This window comes from Cajanus cajan, chromosome 1, assembly GCF_000230855.2.
Source record: "Cajanus cajan strain Asha chromosome 1, NIPB_CcT2T_4, whole genome shotgun sequence".
In the NCBI taxonomy this organism is placed as follows: Eukaryota; Viridiplantae; Streptophyta; class Magnoliopsida; order Fabales; family Fabaceae; genus Cajanus; species Cajanus cajan.
In genome coordinates, this window is record NC_138517.1 from 465,898 (window position 1) to 485,039 (window position 19,142).

Genomic DNA, 19,142 nt, shown 5'->3' on the forward strand with positions numbered 1-19,142 from the left:
ATGCCTATCTTTGATAGGGGGAAAAGCCCTAAAAATGAATGAAGGGTAAAGTAGACGGGTCCTCAGGCAGTAAAGTATTACCAAATTTTTTCTTGTTTTGACCAGCAAAGGGTCCTAAGAAAGCATGGACGCTACCATTCTCAAGAGAGAAAGGGAGAAGTACCTAGGATTGGAAAATCTTCAAACTGGCTTCTTCCATGCCAGGAATGGGGACGAAGGTATCATTGCCTTCAGGGACAGTGAAGACTTGAGCATTAGCCATCAAGAGAGGAGCAGCCTGAGTAGAGGTTGTCGTGGCCATTATGGGAGATGTCGTAGTGATCGTGGTAGGAGATGAAGCAGAAACCATGGTTGGAGATGATGCAGAAGCTACGGTAGGAGAAACGGTGGAAGCTACAGCAGCAGAGGTGGACGCAGCAGAGGAGGCCATGTCAAATATGAAGAAAAAAGCTCGTGAAAGAATGAGGAATGCAAGATTGCCGGAGAAGAAAACCAAGAAGCAGAAGAGTGAAGCAGAGCAAGAAGAGAGCAAAGGAGGTAAGAAGGCTTGGGCGCGAAGAAAGAAAGTGGTGAAAGTGGATTTCACCTTTGGGTAAAAAGAAGGTTTTAACGTAGTAATGGGCCTGAGGTGAAACGAGTTTGGCAAATTAATTCAAAATTTAAACTGAATATGCGTAATAGCCGCCAAAACGCTTCTTATCACAAGACAAATTTATGGAGGAATGTGAGCACGCGCCGTCAGAGCCATCAATTTCACATCAAAAACGGTCATCACATTAAATAGGGGATCAGAAGTAGGTTTTCATCGAAATAATGTAAGCCACCAAGCAAGGAGAATAACTCGACATAGCATCGAAAATAATTCTTGTTAGGAATTCAGTTTTGTTCACCCAGTATGTGCACCGAAACTGAATTTCTAGGGGGGCATTTGTTAGGGCTGCTCGAAGGTCAGGGAAATCGAAAAAGGTCCTCATGAAGCTGATCGAAGGAAAGAGGAAGACCAACACCTACCTGAAGTGTATTAGGGGTTTTATTTATTCATGATGGAGATATAGTCAAAAAAATGGTTGAATCGAACAAAGAATACTCGAAAAGATGAGAAGAAGTTATTGGAAGTTTATGACGATTAAAATGCATCAGGGTAGTTACTAAGGGTCGAATCGAGAAAGTAGAAACGTGGTATGAACTGTTATGAGAAGTTACGATTTAAAACTGCATGGTAAGCATAGTGGATAGCAGTTATCCTATAATGGCTGACACACACCAAATTAACTGCTCTTAATTGGCTCTATAAATTAAAGAGTTATGCATCTCCACGAGGGTCGGAAAAACTCATACTAGAACTAAACTCTCAAGCACTCTCCGCTTACGCATATGACTTTCGTGCAAGGAATTATTTTTGGGTATGACTACTTCTCGGCCATTTTCCTTTTCTCTTTATAGGAGTAGAATTAGTGTAGTTTAGTGTAGTTTCTTGTTCTTCTTTTAATCCCGTAGTGTTAGATTATTATCAATGCTGTAATGTTTTGAACATTGTGTAAAGAGAACTATGATTTATATTGTCAATGTCATTATCGTTCATTCTGTTCATCTAAGTGTTTACATGCATGGAAATTATTACGTGTTAATAATTGATGAATACTTAGAAATTAGTAATCTTTAATCTTTCTGTTCTATTCCTTCTCATTCTATAGAATTCAAAACATATATCTAAATTGAAACGTTTGTCGTGCTAGTCTAAAATAAAAAGAACCTGTAAACGAATTTCACTGTAAACACATTCATACAAGATATATTAAGGATAATAGTTTAATCTTTCTTCAACATACATATACATAATGGAAGAATTGAAGATCAATTCCACTACTTAATAGTTATCTTATATTATATGACGATATTTTAACTCTTTTTCACCTCGGTCGATACTAAATTCAGATTCTCCTTCTTTTTTCAAACTACAAGATATATGATCATTATAAAATGAGACAAACATAGTATTACTAACATATTTAAAAGAAAACTCTAACTTTTACTCATATGCAAAGTTCATCAACAAAATCCTACTTTAATTAACCTCACAAATTTAAACTTTAAAAAATAAAAATAAGTCATATCTTATCATATTTCTTAATATATATTATTCGTTAATTAATTAATTAGAAAATCTTTTAAAAGATAAATACCTAATTATTAAATATAATTAAATTAAGAATATATTTTTTTAAGATAATAAAAAATAATTAATTATATTAAATATGACTGATATAACTTTTACTAAATATTACATTAAATAATCTTATATTAAATATAAATTTTATAAATTTCTAACTAGCCCAGTGCTTATGCTAATCCGTGCGTGTCAACCCACGAAGCATGCATAATGAATGTATCATTAAATGTGTAAAACGAAACAACTCTTAACAGACACCCAACTCCAACTTCATCTCCATCCGGTCGTTAAACTTAAAATCATATTTATTCACTCACCTAACTTCACTAGCATATTATAAATGAGTTCAGTCCTAATAACGTTTAAATTTTAGGTTTGGTATAAGATTAAATATTCCTCGTAAATACGATTTTATTTCATCAAATATCAAGTTTTTTTTCTTTTCAAAATTAAAAATTATTTTTTATGTAATTTTTTAAAAAACTAGTCTTTAATCAAAAGTCATTAATAAATGTGGAAAATAATGTAACACCAGATTTATCTACTATTACGTAATTTTAACAATTTTTTTTTATGAATTTTAATGAATTTAAAAAGACTTTGTATGAATGTTATGACTTTTAAAATTTTTTTAAAATATTTTTAAATTTTAGATTTTAATCAAAATTGTGCAATTTAGATTTTAATGGATTTTAACAGATTTTGATAGATTTATATTATAAGATTTTAAAGAATTTTACGGATTTCATAAGAAAACATAGATTTGTAAAATTAGAAGACTTAATAAATAAAAAATCTAAAATAAAAATAAATAAATAAATAAAATCAACATAATTTTTTTTTTATTTTTGACAATTAATTGTCTTTATCTTTAAATAAATAATTAAATTTAATATCCTTCTAACTTACATCTCTTCATATATCTAAAGTTATATTAGTCTTCCATGCAATGACATATTATCTTCCATGCACATGAATATGAACAATATGTTCAAAATTATGATCTTCATTAACTAATAGCATTGAAGATAAAGATTCATCCACTAATTTAATTAGAAATTCATCCGAACAATATTCTTTGCAAAGTAGGTTATGTAGTGTTACATGTTAATATAAGTTTAGCTTGTATCTTAAATAAAAAAAAGACACTGACTTATAAATTATGAAGCATGATTTAAAAATGTTAAATATCTTCTCAATCACATTTTTTAAAGATGTATGACGTAAATTGAAAACTTCATTTTTATTTTAGTGCTTATTATTATGATCTGCAAAGTATTTTTAATATATATTTTAAATTTTTATATTTTAATATTAAATTTATTTAAAATAAATAGTTAAATTTTAATAATTTTAAAATTTTAACAATAAATAATATTTGTTGGGATACAAATAAGTCCTACATCAATAAAATAAGAGAAAAAATAATAACTTATAAAGCACAAACATACTTTAATGATAGAGATGTCTTTTGGGTGATGACCAAAAGCAAAACCGTGAGGACTTAAACCCAAAACGGACAATATCTCATCATTGTGGAATATACTTGTGTAATAACCTTATAAAAAATAACTCATAAAATATTCTCTAAGACAAACATCATAAAATAACCTTGTGGTATCATCCCTCATAACTCATAACATATAATGTGATATATAAAGACATATTCCGCTGCATGAAATGTTAGGTCCCTTGTTCGAGGGGAAGATTGTTGGGATATAAACAAGTCTCACATCGATAAAATAAGAGAAAAAAATAACAACTTATAAAGCACACACATACTCTAATGTTAGAGAGGCCTTTTGGTGATGACCAAAAGCAAAATTGTGAGGGCTTAGGCACAAAGCAGATAATATCTTATCATTGTAGAGTATGCTTGTGTAATAACCTTATAAAAATAGCCCTCATAAAATATCCTCTCAGACAAACACCATAAAATAACCCCAACAATATTTAAAAATGCTAAAATCATTTTAAATATTTAATAATTAATAAATTAATAAATTATACATCAATTGATAGATTAAAAAAAAGGACAAAAAGAATAAGAGATAAATGAGAGATGAATAAAAAGAGAAAAAGAAAAGAGATAGAGAAAAAAAGACAAAAAAAGAGAAAGAGAAAGAGAAGCAAGAAAGGTGAGACAAAAGGAGAGAGGAAAAAAAAAGATATGAAACAAAGAAGAAGAATAAGAGATAAATGAGAGAGATGAATAAAAAGAAAAAGAGAAAATGAGATAAAGAAGAATAGAAAATAGAGAAGCAAGAATGACAAGAAAGAAAAAGAAAGAAAAAAATTATGAGAGAAACAAGAAAGATGAAAGAAAAGATTAAGAGACAAAAAAAAAGGTAGAAATAAAAGGAAAAAACAAGTCATCAAAAATTTTAAAAGTATTTGTGAAATTATTTCATGAATGAATTATATATAAATTATATTAAAAAGTCTTACAAAATTCATTATTAAAAATAATTCACTAAAATCACTATATTTTTTAATATGAACGGACTTTTTTTAAGTAAAAAAAAAGTCAATTGAATATCAGTATATTTTAATAGACTTTTAAAAAATCTTAAATGTCTTAATTGAATACCATCAAATTTTGATGGACTTTTAAAAAAAAATTAATTATCTTAATTGAATATCACATGACTTTTTATATTAAAAAATGTCTTAATTGAATACCACAAAAAAAATTTATAATAATTTTTTTTTAAAATTCATTGAAATCTTAGTCTAATACATCTCTTAAGAAACTAAAACAATATTTTTTTAAAAAAATTAGAAAACTAAAAATATTAATTTTAAATTAAAAAATTATTCTAAATTTTAAAAATAAAATTTTTTTAAACTTAATTACTTTTTCATTAATTTAAAAAAATGGTGAACACACTTTACAAAATAATTATATATATATATATATAATATTCTTACAAAAGAATATATTATATATTATTACGTAACAATCCTTGAATTACCAATTTTACACATATATATATAGAGAGAAAGGGGGACTTGGAGGAACAAGGTTCTCCCCCCATTTTTTAAATATGTAATAAAATTGCTTTAAAAAAATTTAGTTCCCCTAAAATTTATATTAAAAAAATGATAGATTAATAGTTAAAAATTATTATATTAGTTTACACTAAAAAAAAAGTAAAGGTTTAAATATGTTTTTAGTCCCTCAAATTTAGGATAATTCTATTTTTGATCCATCAAATTTAAAATTGTTGTTTTTAGTCCCTGTAATTTCAAAAAATCTTACTTTAATCCTTATATTCAAATTTTGTTAAGAAATTTATCAAATATTATTGCATAAAATCTACCTATTATTATCCCTATCAGTGAAAATATCACACTAAATCTGGTTGATATTATATAACTGTATTATTTAGTCACTTTCAAATATATTATTAGTGTCCTAAGGGACTAAAATAAAATTTTTAAAAATTACAGAGACTAAAAACAACAATTTTAAATTTGAAGGACCAAAAATAAATTTATCTTAAATTTGAGAGATTAAAAACATATTTAAGTAAAAAATAAAATAAAAATATATAAAATTGGTATACAGATATAAAATAAAATAATAATAAATTATTAATGATATTAAGATATTTATATGTAAGAGTTAAAAAAATTTGTAGCTTTGCGATGTATGTACTTATATATATAGAGAGAGAGATAGACACGAGTATTGTGGTGTTTCCTATATCTTGAGCTAGCCGTGGTCGAAATATTGTGAGCGGTGCTTAGGTATCTTGATTCCCAATCGAAAGTATTGTGAGTAATGAATGCTATGCCGTAGCTAGGTTTGCATGTGTGGTGTTTGAGATAAAAAAAGATGAAGCTATGTATCTGTGTTGAGTGTATTTTAAATAGTATTATATATGCAGGTTAAAGGTGTGACGTGATAAACTAAAGATGTGGAAGTTGAAGATAGGAGAAGGAGGAAAGGGGTTGATTTCAGTGAACAATTTCGTGGGGCGGCAACACTGGGTATTCGATCCAAATGCAGGAACACCGGAAGAACGCGCTGAGGTAGAAAGGCTACGTCACCAATTCACCGTTAACCGTCTTTCCATCAGACAAAGCGCCGACCTCTTCATCAGAATGCAGGTACCACCTTCCTACATCTACATCATCAAATTTACTCCACCCTCTTCATCACACATATATTCATTTTAACTAAATTATTTACTTCTAAATATGTTTTTTTTTATATTATATTATATTAGCTTCAATTCTAATTAAACAATAGCAACAGCAGCAGCCCCTGTAACCAACTTTTCTTCCCAAATTTAATACTTGAGGTTCATGGCTGATATTTTGGATACCATTTTTTATGCCTTAAATATCACTCTTGGTAACATGTTTTGATATTTATATAATAAATCTACATATTTTTAATACTTAACTTTATTTTTCTAGTTTTGCGCCGACAGGTATAGGACGGTATTTAAGCCTTTATTTTCATTTAATGATGTATGTTACCTTTTCAGCTTATAATTTTTAATGTTTTAAGCAGTATTTTGTAATATTAATAAACAATTTTAATATTGAATATTTTATTATTTGATGACATGAAAATATTTTTACAATTTGGTTAATATGATTTTATTTTTTATTTTTCAGATAAATTTTCTGAACTAATCCAATCCAAATTAATATAACTAGTTTAGATTAGTGACTGAAAAATAAAAAATAAAATAAAATAAAATAAACTAATCTAATTCAATTAGATCAAAATATGTTTGAAATGTAATCCATACACATTCCCGGTTTGATTACAATTTTTGGGTACAATTTGTTTTTGTTGAATTAATTTGTGAACGAATGGAAGGAATAAACTATCAATCAGTATCAATATGAAAGCTCCAAACAGTAGTGTCAGAATGTCAGTTTCCATTTTTCTTTCCCAGTAGAAAGTTCCAACTACCACCACAGAAAAGAAACTACCCTATTTAAGATAGAAAATGATTCCAACTCCGAAAGTGTGTGACGAATTCATTTCGATTTATTAAAATAATAATTTAAATTTTAAAATATTAAATTAAATAATTATATTATAATAAATTTATTAAAAAATATTAATATTTTAAAGTTTCAAATGATAATTCAGACAATTATTTTGGAGGCTGTAGCATAACTTATTTAAGATAAGCAGTGCTCATCCTCTGGAACGTCCGAATCACATTTCAAAATGTTAAAATATTATTATTTTATAATAAATTTATTATAAAATAATTATTAAATTTAATATTTTTTAATTTAAATTAATATTTTATTTGTTCAGAATAATTTTTGGAACTCTTTTCGAACGATGTATCTTTTTCCATTTAAGATTTCTTTTCGGTACAAATACGTTGAGCATTTTAATTACGTATTAAAAATTAACATTTAATATTTGACTTAAATATGTTTAAATTATTTTTAATTAAGTTAATTTTTAGATTATTATTTATTAAATTTATTTTTTTAATTATTTAATAATTTTGTTTTAATTTAATACTTCATGTTAGTCTCTCTCTATTAAGTAATGACGTAGTTGATGTACTGTCACGTCATCACCTAACAGTGTTTGTCATATTTTCTTAATATCTACCTTAGACATGATATATCAACTAAAATTATAATTAATGTAAAAATATAATAAATAATTTTTAAATTTGGTAAACAATTGTAAACAAGGTGTATTTATAATTTTTTTTAACTTAACTGTTAAATTTTTAAAAATTAACATATAACATAGATTATGAAATAAAATAATTTTGTTAAAAATTACTTAAATAATCAAGACCTATTTACAGCAAGTATAAATTTAAAATCTTACACTAAATCTTATATTATATCTTTAATAATTTTTTCTATAACATAAATTCAACTATTAAATTATATAATATTATACTCAAGATTATATATCTTTAAATTTCACATCATTCTAATACAAAAAGTTGTATGTAGTATTTAACCCTATAATAATTTTTTACCGTTAAGATTTATTTTAGTTTTTCCCTTTAACATTTGCAATTGTGGTGGTGATTTGGGTATTATTTGAACTAATATGCAGCTGAGAAAGGAGAATGAGTTTGGCCCCATTCCAGCAGCAGTGAAAGTGAGAGAGACAGAAAATGTAACGATGGAAGCGTTGATTACTACAATTAGAAGGGCTATTAGTTTCTATTCATCAATTCAAGCCCATGATGGTCACTGGCCAGCAGAATCAGCTGGTCCTTTGTTCTTCCTTCAACCACTGGTCAGCTCCAATTTCATAATAATATTTAATTTAATTTGATGACCACTCTTAATATTGCTCTTTGTAATTATAATGTCTACAGGTAATGGCATTATATATTACAGGATCCCTTCATGATGTTTTAGGACCCGAACATAAAAAAGAAATTATTCGGTATTTATACAATCATCAGGTATATTTATCATTTTTTTCGCTTCATTTATTATAAGATCTCATTTAATTCCTTCTGATTCATCTTAAATAAGGTTGAATTTGAGTGTAGTGTATAAATTATTTTGATAAATGAGTTAACCTCGTCATGCGATTAATATTTTTTACTTAAATAATTTTGTTTCTATTGTAACATATTAAAACATTATTAATAGTCTTCTAAGTTATAGATAAAAAAATTTAATTATTAAAATTAAAATTTAATTATATACAATTGCCAAAAAAATTTAATTATATACATAAATTATTATTATATTATCACCTCTACAACAATCATTATCACTACTCCTCACCATTATCAGATAATAACAATAATAAAAATAATAACATTAAAAATGATAATAATGACAATAATAACCACATCATTTATTTAATTTCTAAATTAGTCAAACATTTTAAAACTTTTTTGCTACCATAAATTATAGTCATTAAAACTTATTTTGTCTATAATATTCAATTCAATAACCAGTTTAAAGGTTAAAAAAGGATCTCAACTTCTTTCTCCTTAAATTTTGAAGTATTTTTTTTTTTACAAAATATAATTATTTATAAAATTATATACAACAATGTTTATTTATTTTTTATGTCTATCTTAAATATTTTCTATATTCATTTTTTTCCTTAGTTTCTACATGAGAGACTTATTTTAGCAAAATTTTTAAAAAATTAAAAAATTATTTGATATTTCGTTCTATTAATTCAAATTAACGGATACGCATAAAAATATATCATCTGTCAATTTGAATTAATGAAATGAAGTATCAAATAGTATTCAATTTTTTTTAAAATATTACAGATTTGATCAATGTATTAAGAACTTTAAATTCAATGATTAGATCGTTAAGATTTGATATAGAGCTTGAGTTATTAAATGGAGTAAGTCCAGGTAGATTTACTCCTGGATTTGATATTTCGTTTACTTTAGGAGTAAAGTAAGTTTACCTAGATTTACTCCGTTTAATAACTTATGTTCTATATCAAATCTCAATAATTCAACCGTTGAATTTAAAGTTTTGAAAACCATGTTATACTTTGTTTCATTAATTCAAATTGATAGATAACATATTTTTATGATTATTCGTCAATTTAAATTAATGAAATGAAGTATCAAATGATTTTCAATTTTTTTTAAATTTTACATATTTGATCTATGCATTAAGAACTTTAAATTCAACGGTTAGATCGTTGAGATTTGATATAGGACATGAGTTATTGAACAGAGTAAGTCTAGGTAGACTTACTCTTAGAGTAAGCAGATTCCTCCTTTTTCTCTCTCTCTCTCTCTCTCTCTCTCTCTCTCTCTATATATATATATATATATATATATATATATATATATATATGTATTCGAGGAAGTCTGTTTACTCTTTGAGTAAATTTACTTAGACTTACTTCGTTCAATAATGCATGTTCTACACCAAATTTCAGCGATCTCATTATTTAATTTAAAGTTTTTAATGCATAAATCAAGTCTGCAAATTTTTACAACAATTAAAAGTTATTTGATACTTTGTTTCATAATTAATTCAAATTGATAGACAATCATAAAAGTATTTGGTACATTGAATTGAATTAATGAAACAAAGAATCATCATTATTTAATTTAAAGTTTTTAATGCATAAATCAAGTCTGCAAATTTTTACAACAATTAAAAGTTATTTGATACTTTGTTTCATAATTAATTCAAATTGATAGACAATCATAAAAGCATTTGGTACATTGAATTGAATTAATGAAACGAAGAATCAAATGATTTTTAAAATTTTTAAAAATTTACAAACTTAATCTATGGATTAAAAATTTTAAATTCAACTGCTAGATCGTTGAAATTTAATAAAACGTGAGTTATTAAACAGAGTAAGTTTAGATAAACTTACTCCTAAAATAAATGAATCTCTTATATATATAATCTAATTAAATGAGTCTACCTCATCATACAATTAATATTAATATTATTTACTTAAATAAGGGTGTTTATAGTGGAATATACTTATTATGGTCATAAACAATCCACAAATATGAAAATGTATCTAATTTCATTGATATATAACTTTTGAAAATTATTATACGGTCAAAAAATTATATTAAAAGTATATTTTTATTGATCAAATTATCAAATTATAATTTTATGTTATTTTAAATGTTTATGTTAAATTTTGTTAAAATTTTATTAAAAAAATAACTAAATTATTTATATTTTAATATATTTTTAAAACAATATATTTTGTCAATTTTTTTCTATATAAATGAGGTATCACATAATTTTAGATTAATATGAAATTGTGTTATATAACCTAATTGTAAAAAACTTTTAATTTAACAGTGAGTTTTAATCAAACATCATCTTACTAATAATTATTAAATAATATAATAGTTAATAAAACTTAAATTGATGTACTTTAAGAAAGTATGGGCTTAGTTTGAATGTCATTGTCCTTATTTTATTGAGGGAGAATGTAGCTCCTCTATATACAATGAATAATTTTGTTATTGTTGTGAAATTTTTATTTATTTTATTATTATTATTATTATTATTATTATTATTATTATTATTATTATTATTATTATTATAACACTGTTATCGCTACAATGTTTTCGAATAACGAAGGGGTGATGTACATAAAAGAATTTTGATGCTCAGGAAATTACTCAATTAAATAGGTATAATACTTATCATAAAAGATTGGATGATCAAACATGGGAGGTGTCCTTCCATGCACAATCATCTAACATAATAAAATGGAAAGTAATATCTATCAACATGAAAAGTAAAAAAGTAGGAAGAGTTAGAGATATGAAGATAAAATTATTACCCATATATTTAAGAACTTTTATACATAAATAGACTCTAGTCCTCATCAACGATCACTAAAATACTGCCAACTATTTGTAGTTTATGACGTGTGTTTGGTGTTATTAACAATTGCGTAATCAATTTGTCAGTTGGTAACAACCATGATGTCTATGATGGGGATCATGATCCAATCTAACTTTATATTGCACATGGAACAATATGGTACATATGTTCCCATTAGGATGCATGTGTCCCTCGATCCTTTTTTAGGATAAACCAGACGTGCCATGCTACACATTCTCTTGGATAGCTAGCGTATCTATTAAACAATATCAACTATATATCAAGTTAGAGTTGTATTAGACTTTATTGTCAATAGTTTTTAAAAGAAACATTTGACTTCGAATAAATATATTATCTGATTTACACTAGTTTGAGCTCTATAAAATTTTATTAAAATATCATATTTATAAAGAACTGTCATAGTATTCATGAAAATCGATGGGTTTTAATATATTAAATTATATGAATAAATAAATTTTAAAAAATAAATTCAAAATAACATAAATTTTAAATTAAAAATTTATATAAAATGAATCAATCAAAAAAGACTAATTCAAAAAAAAATTAAAAAGTCAATTTTCATAACAAATTTTGTTTATATGCGACAAAATTAAAAAATTAAAAACAAAAATTATAATAATCCTATAAAAATATTAAAAAAAAAGAAAAATAATAAATAATACAATTGAAAAACTAATTTATATTATAAATTCAAAAAAATTAACACCAAAGAAAAATTAAAACTAACAAAATATTAACATTAAACTATTTAATTATAATAGATACTACATTAAGATAAAAATTATAAAATATAAAAATAATATAAAGATATAAAATTATTAAAAATACTAAATTAAAATAAAAATAAAAACAAGTAATTATAATTAAAAAAAATAAAAAAATTAGACGACTATTCCAGCACAATTATAATGAGTACCGTAAAATTTTCCATATTTTATAAGAAAAGATATTTCTAAAACTCAACCTAAAAGATCAAGTCAACAAATTAAATTGAATATAAATAAAAACAATTAAATAAAAAACTAAATTATATTAAAATAATTAAATAAATATGTAATTATATTAATTATTACACAAAATGTACAACAGAAAACGATTGCCTTAAATTAATAGAAGATACATGTCATCAATTAAAAAAATCACTTAGTAACTCAGGCTTCACTATCTGGCTTAGATTAGCAATAGTTGATAAATATAAAAGTCACTTAGTCGATAATGACAGACATGATTGGACGAGACATTGATCACTTTTGTTGACCGATTATTGATTTGTGTTGAGACAGAATGAAGATGGCGGTTGGGGATTCCATATAGAGGATCATAGTACAATGTTTGGATCAGCATTGAGCTACATTGCCTTGAGGATACTTGGAGAAGAGCTTGAAGATGAAGATGGTGCAATGGAGAGAGGCAGAAAATGGATCCTCGACCATGGTGGTTTAGTGGCTATTCCATCATGGGGAAAGTTCTGGGCCTCGGTAAACTCATTGTCACGTTCGACTTTCACTTTTATATATGACATGCACACAAAAAGGCACTCACATGCATGCGTACGAGTAATATGTAGGTACTTGGTGTTTATGAATGGTCTGGTTGTAATCCACTACCACCAGAGATCTGGCTACTACCCAAATTCATCCCAATACATCCAGGTACTTTGGGCTTCCTTTCTTTTTTCAACCTTTGATTAGTGATAGATATAAGTGCGTGAAAAGTAATCTTTATCTTATAAATTAATTTTATATATAGAATTGAGTTAGTCTAAAATTCATAATTCTATGATAGTATCATATTTATCTAGATCTACTCTAAATGGATCATTTATCATTGATACATGTACTATGAGTGTGCGAGAGGATGTATTGAGAAAAATTCAAATCCAAGTCTTACAATTATAAGTAAAAAATAACTCTCACCTTACAAGCCTATTTTATAAGATTGAGTTAAACTCAAATCTACAATTCTAAGAAACAAATTAATCACCATTTATCTTCTTTCTGCAACCAACCATTTCCTTGTCTCTTCTCAAATATGCAGGTAACATGTTGTGCTACGCTCGCTTGGTTTACATGCCTATGTCATATTTATATGGGAAGAAGTTCGTGGGCCCCATCACTGGCTTAATCAGAGCACTGAGACAAGAAGTGTACAATGAGCCTTACGATCATATCAACTGGAATAAAGCCCGGAACACTGTTGCTAAGGTCCATACAATCTTTTTCCTTGTATTCTTTTTAATGTATATGTGAAACTAAAAATGGTGTGCAGGAGGATCTCTACTATCCACATCCCATGATCCAAGATATGTTATGGGGATTTCTTCATCATGTGGGAGAGCGTTTTCTGAATTGTTGGCCCTTTTCTATACTTAGACGAAAGGCATTAGAAATCGCAATTAATCATGTACGTTACGAGGATGAGAACAGTAGATACCATTGCATTGGAAGTGTAGAGAAGGTAACGAACAATCATTACCATTAAATAATATAGTAAGTTGTTCCATAACATAGCACAATTTGTCCTTAATTACGGAATGGAAATTGTATGCAGGTGTTATGTTTGATTGCACGTTGGGTTGAAGACCCCAACTCAGAGGCATACAAACTTCATTTAGCCCGAATCCCTGATTACTTCTGGCTCGCAGAAGACGGCTTGAAAATGCTGGTAAATAGTCTTTACATACTTTTGTTGAATGACTCACTTGGTAATTATTATCTACTTTTGCTTTCTGAGCTAACACGACTCTGAAACATTGGAACGCCTTATACATAAATCTCAATTGAATGTAGGGTATTGGGACCCAGACGTGGGATGCAGCATTAACAATTCAAGCAATACTTAGTTGTAATGTGAGTGAAGAGTACGGACCAACACTTCGGAAAGCACACGACTTCCTAAAGGCATCGCAGGTAATTAACTTGATGTGAGATAATGACTGATTAAAGAGACCTTAATTATAATGCCATTTTTTTCTAGGTCCGCGAAAACCTACCCGGCGATTTCAAATCAATGTGCAGACATGTATGCAAAGGAGCGTGGACATTATCAACGCCCGATCATTGTTGGCCAGTCTCAGATTGCACGGCAGAAGGACTCAAGGTTCACCCAAATCCATCGATCAATGTTCATCTGCTTCTTTAAAATATGCATGACAACAAGACATTAACATTTTATTTATAAAAATCTTTACATTCGTCCTACCAAATAATTAATATGTCAATAAAAGAACTAAGAAAATGGCTACTTTGATTGCATTAAAGAGAAGCAATGTGATGTTTGGTACTGTATTATATATTGGGATGAACAAAATTAACGCAGTAATTGTTGGGAAAATTCACGATTAATATTTACAAATAAATATAGTGGAAAGCCAATAGATACGTTCCATGAGGCCTTGAATAAATCTTGACTCTTGGAAAAGCTCCATACCATAATGGAAGGGTATATGATAGAAATTTGTCAAGGTTAATTATTTTTAAATATTTTTTTAATCAATGAATGATTTAATGACTAGAAAAAGATCTAAAAGAGTTAAAAAAATAATAATAATTTGAAGAGTTTAATGAACCCAATACCAATTATTAAAGGTTATGTTTTAGACTTTATTTAGATGATTTATTTAATTTTTTAGTTTAAAAGTTACTTAAGTCTATTTTTTAATTTTAATGTAGTTTTCGTATTTTATTTTAATTAAATAAGTTCAGATAATTTTTCATATTTCCTAGGTCAGTTTTGAGTAATTGTGAAAAATAAATATTAGTGGAAATTTATTTCCTAGTGAAGCTTAGTGAAAAATTACATGTAAGTGAGAGGTTGAATGTCTTACTTTATAAATAGAATTTGTTGTAATCATCAAAGACAAACTTGAATATTAATCAAATTGTGAGTTTCCCATTATAAGAGTCTTTTTCTTTATTTTTGGATACGAACATAATAGTGTTAGTTCTACCGATAGATCGTGATTAGAGTTACATTTTTCTCTAATAACTTTGATTCTACTAGTAGGTTGCAGTTATAATCAAGCTCTTCTTTGTTATTGTACCTATTTTCAAGATGATCCTATCTTTTAAAAATCATATCATTTGATGTCATAATTTCAGCTCTTGAATTTAGGTCTTATTTATCTCTTACCTTTTTATCTTCAAATCCAAAAAAAATGGATATTGATCTCAAGTTCTTAGTGAAAAAGTTTCAAACACAATTCCAACTCTTAAATGCAAAATTAGATAGTCTCGAATTTACATCTAGATCTAGAAGTCCAAGGCAACACACATATAAAGTGGGGTATTCAAAGAGACACTACCAAAGGAGAAAAGTAATAGCGTGTGAGAAATCAAAAGAAATTGAAAATGAAAGAATAAAAGAAATATAGAAGAGAGAAAATGAGTTGAAAGAAAAGGAGAAAGAGGAAGAAAAAGAATGCAAAGTTTTATGTTCTAATCATGTGTTTATAAGTAATAACTCTCCTTTGAAGGGACTTGAAGAGCTTCCAAAGAAAGAATGCAAAGCATCAAATGAAAATGAATTTAAATTTTCAAAGATGCAGAATTCTCAAACAATTGAAGGAACTGATTGTGGACTTATTTCTTCTTTAATCCTATAAATTATTTTGTCTTAATGTCTAAAAAAGAGTTGCACATAAAGATTTTATGAGAAAAGCAATTCTTTGAGATTATGAATCCATATATAAAGCAAGACGATCAACTTTATTCGAGGACAAATCACATAAAATGGGGGGAGGAATGATAAGAATCTATTAAGGTCAATTATTTTCATTTTTTTTTTCAATAGATGGAAGACCCAATACTTAAAAGAATATTTAAAAGAGTTAAAAATAATAATTTAAAGAGTTTAATGAACCCAACACCAATTATTAAAGATGTTATAATAGGTTGGTCTTTTTTTTTTTTGGATAATTTACTTAATTTTTGGACTTAAAAGTTACTCAAGTTTATTTCTTAATTTTAATATAATTTATAGATTTAGTCTTGGATCTCTTCTATAAAAGGGATCTTGTTATGATAGTAAACAGTATCTATTGAAACATGGGGGATTACCACCCACCGAGAGAGAGAGGGTTGCCACCATATGTGAGAAGGGGATTTTATATGAAGAGTGTTTCTCAAAACTTGTAATGTAAGATGAGATAATGAATATTTGTTAAAGATGTTCTTCTGGATGTATACAAAAAGTGTCAAACAACAATAAATTCATGTTTTTCCTATTTATATGTGTATGTTCTTGTACCTTTTGATCTTCACTGTGTGTGAAAAGGAGATTTTTTTGCGGGAATTTTTTTTAAAATCATGCTGGTTTTCATCACATATTAGAGTTTGACATTTGACAGCTAAGTTTATGCACAGGCTGCACTCCAATTGTCAGAAATGCCAAGTGATCTAGTTGGGGAGAAAATGGAAATAGGGCGATTCTATGATGCTGTTGATGTCATCCTTTATTTACAAGTACGATTTCCTAGTTAGATCATTTGTCAATGTAACTTTGAATACGTAATTAGATGCAACTCTCACATGTTCCAATTAACTACAGAGCAGTAATGGCGGTTTCCCTGCTTGGGAGCCTCAAAGAACCTCCCGTGTGTTAGAGGTAATAAAATACGGTAGCACTTTATTTAACAAAAAGATTAAGGATTTTGCCTTTTACTAAGTTAGAACTTATATGTGTGCTGCAGAAATTCAATCCATCTGAAGTCTTCGAAGACGCTCTCTCTGAGATGGAGTAAGATTACTGTGACAATTAACAAAAGTATTGATGCACTCACTACATTGGCCAACTCTTGCCCTTACTATTTTGCATGATGTGAAATAGGTATGTGGAATGCACTGCATCAGTAGTGAAAGCCTTAGTTCTCTTTAGAAAGTTATACCCAAAGCATAGAAGAGAGGAAATTGATCGTTGTATTTCCAAAGCAATCCAATTCATTGAAAACACACAAAATCTCGATGGCTCGTGGTATTGTATCTTGTCCCATCTACTTTCCTAATAGTAGCATGTTATGCACCACTCTCTAATCTACTGTACAGTTCTAGGATCTAGCTTTACCATTGAAATCGACGGGCATCCTTCTTTATATAACTTACAACTACTCCAATTATGTCATCAATAACAAACTTTTATATAACTTGCCGTAGTTTTAATTGGTTCAATAAAAGACGAAATTCATTCTTATTCATAATTTACTATAGATAAGCACTTGAACAGGTACGGCTTTTGGGGTATTTGCTATACCTATGGTACCTTGTTTGCCATAGAGGGACTAAAAGCTTATGGAAAGAACTACCGTGACAGTCCTTCCCTACGCAAAGCTTGTGAATTTTTGTTGTCAAAGCAGCTTCCTAGTGGCGGGTGGGGAGAGAGCTACTTGTCGAGCCGAAACAGGGTATATACAAACCTAGAAGGCAACCGAGCAAACTTGGTTCAAACTTCATGGGCTTTGTTGTCTCTTATTCAGGCAGGACAGGTTAGAAAACTGTTATAAAAAATTAGTAGTAGCTATAATATACCCCATGTTAGAGAAAAAATTTATTACTTGGAACAGCTCAAAAGTTTCAGATGTTTCTTAGCAGATTTATAGAGTATGTTATTGTGCTAATTTAGTGTGGTGAATGTTTTGGTGAAAAAAGGCTGAGATAGATCCTGCACCTATACACCGTGGAATGAAGTTACTAATCAATTCACAAATGGAAGATGGAGACTTCCCACAGCAGGTAATTGATTTCATCCAATGAGAGACGCAAAGAGATTGAACGTTATGCATGTTAGTTTATCTGATCAACACACTTTGATTCATAGGAGATGACAGGAGTATTTATGAGGACCTGTGCCCTCAACTTCTCTTCCTATCGAAACATCTTTTCCATATGGGCTCTGGGAGCATATCGTCGCCATGTCTTGTATGCTTAAGGCCTGAATGCCTCAAATGGTTTCGTTCTTGGTACCCCTACGCATCAACTCCTACATGTGTAATTTAATTTTTATTTGGATCAATTATATGTTTTGTAACGACCCACCATGGTCTCTACACTTAGTAGAATCGCACTACTGCTAGTGAACTAAGAGAAATATTAAGTTGGATAACTCATACATACATGTACAAATAAAAATAAATTAACTAAATTTTTTGTTATAAAATAAAACTCCATATATGTACAGTCATCCCAAAAATAATATTCCCTAGTGCCGGTCAAGCACAGACAAAACTGTTACCCAAAATGGTAACTTCAACACGAGGATTAAAACTCCCCGTCTCGCAGCGGACACCTCAACTCCAAGCTAGCCCTGACTTGCTTCCATACCAAGTATGATCATCGCAGTTCCACCACATGAAAATAGAAGGGTAAGCTAGAATTCACAAATCAATCATACAAGTATAGAACAATAATCTATACTACACAATCATCCAACCATCAATCATATTCATAGAGTCTCACCATACACTTTATCCAATACTACTCATGCATAACATACAATGCACCAATCATGAAGTCAAACACCACACTTCATCATATTAATAATCATGCAATAAATGCATCTCATGACAAATATCAATGCATATCAATCATCTAATGCGTCGTCACGCATACACCTAGAAGATCTCCACAACAATAGAGCT

General features: G+C 27.9%; 1 protein-coding gene across 3 annotated transcripts; it reads left to right on the forward strand.

The window, feature by feature from the left end:
- Positions 1-5,782: 5,782 nt before the first annotated feature.
- LOC109804015 (lupeol synthase) lies at positions 5,783-18,666 on the forward strand. Of its 3 annotated transcripts, none has more exons than XM_020365746.3 (18): positions 5,783-5,923; positions 6,064-6,286; positions 8,238-8,423; positions 8,506-8,595; positions 12,796-12,990; positions 13,080-13,164; positions 13,550-13,716; positions 13,781-13,969; positions 14,063-14,176; positions 14,302-14,421; positions 14,489-14,611; positions 16,876-16,974; positions 17,060-17,116; positions 17,202-17,248; positions 17,339-17,482; positions 17,732-17,990; positions 18,154-18,237; positions 18,323-18,666. In XM_020365746.3, the coding sequence occupies exons 2-18, from the start codon at positions 6,092-6,094 to the stop codon at positions 18,431-18,433; spliced, it is 2,265 nt and encodes a 754-aa protein (XP_020221335.2). In that variant the 5' UTR covers positions 5,783-5,923; positions 6,064-6,091; the 3' UTR covers positions 18,434-18,666. The 3 variants fall into 3 exon arrangements, with proteins under 3 accessions (XP_020221335.2, XP_020221336.2, XP_020221337.2); XM_020365747.3 differs by having other exon boundaries at positions 5,803-5,950; XM_020365748.3 differs by having other exon boundaries at positions 5,862-5,979.
- Positions 18,667-19,142: the final 476 nt, after the last annotated feature.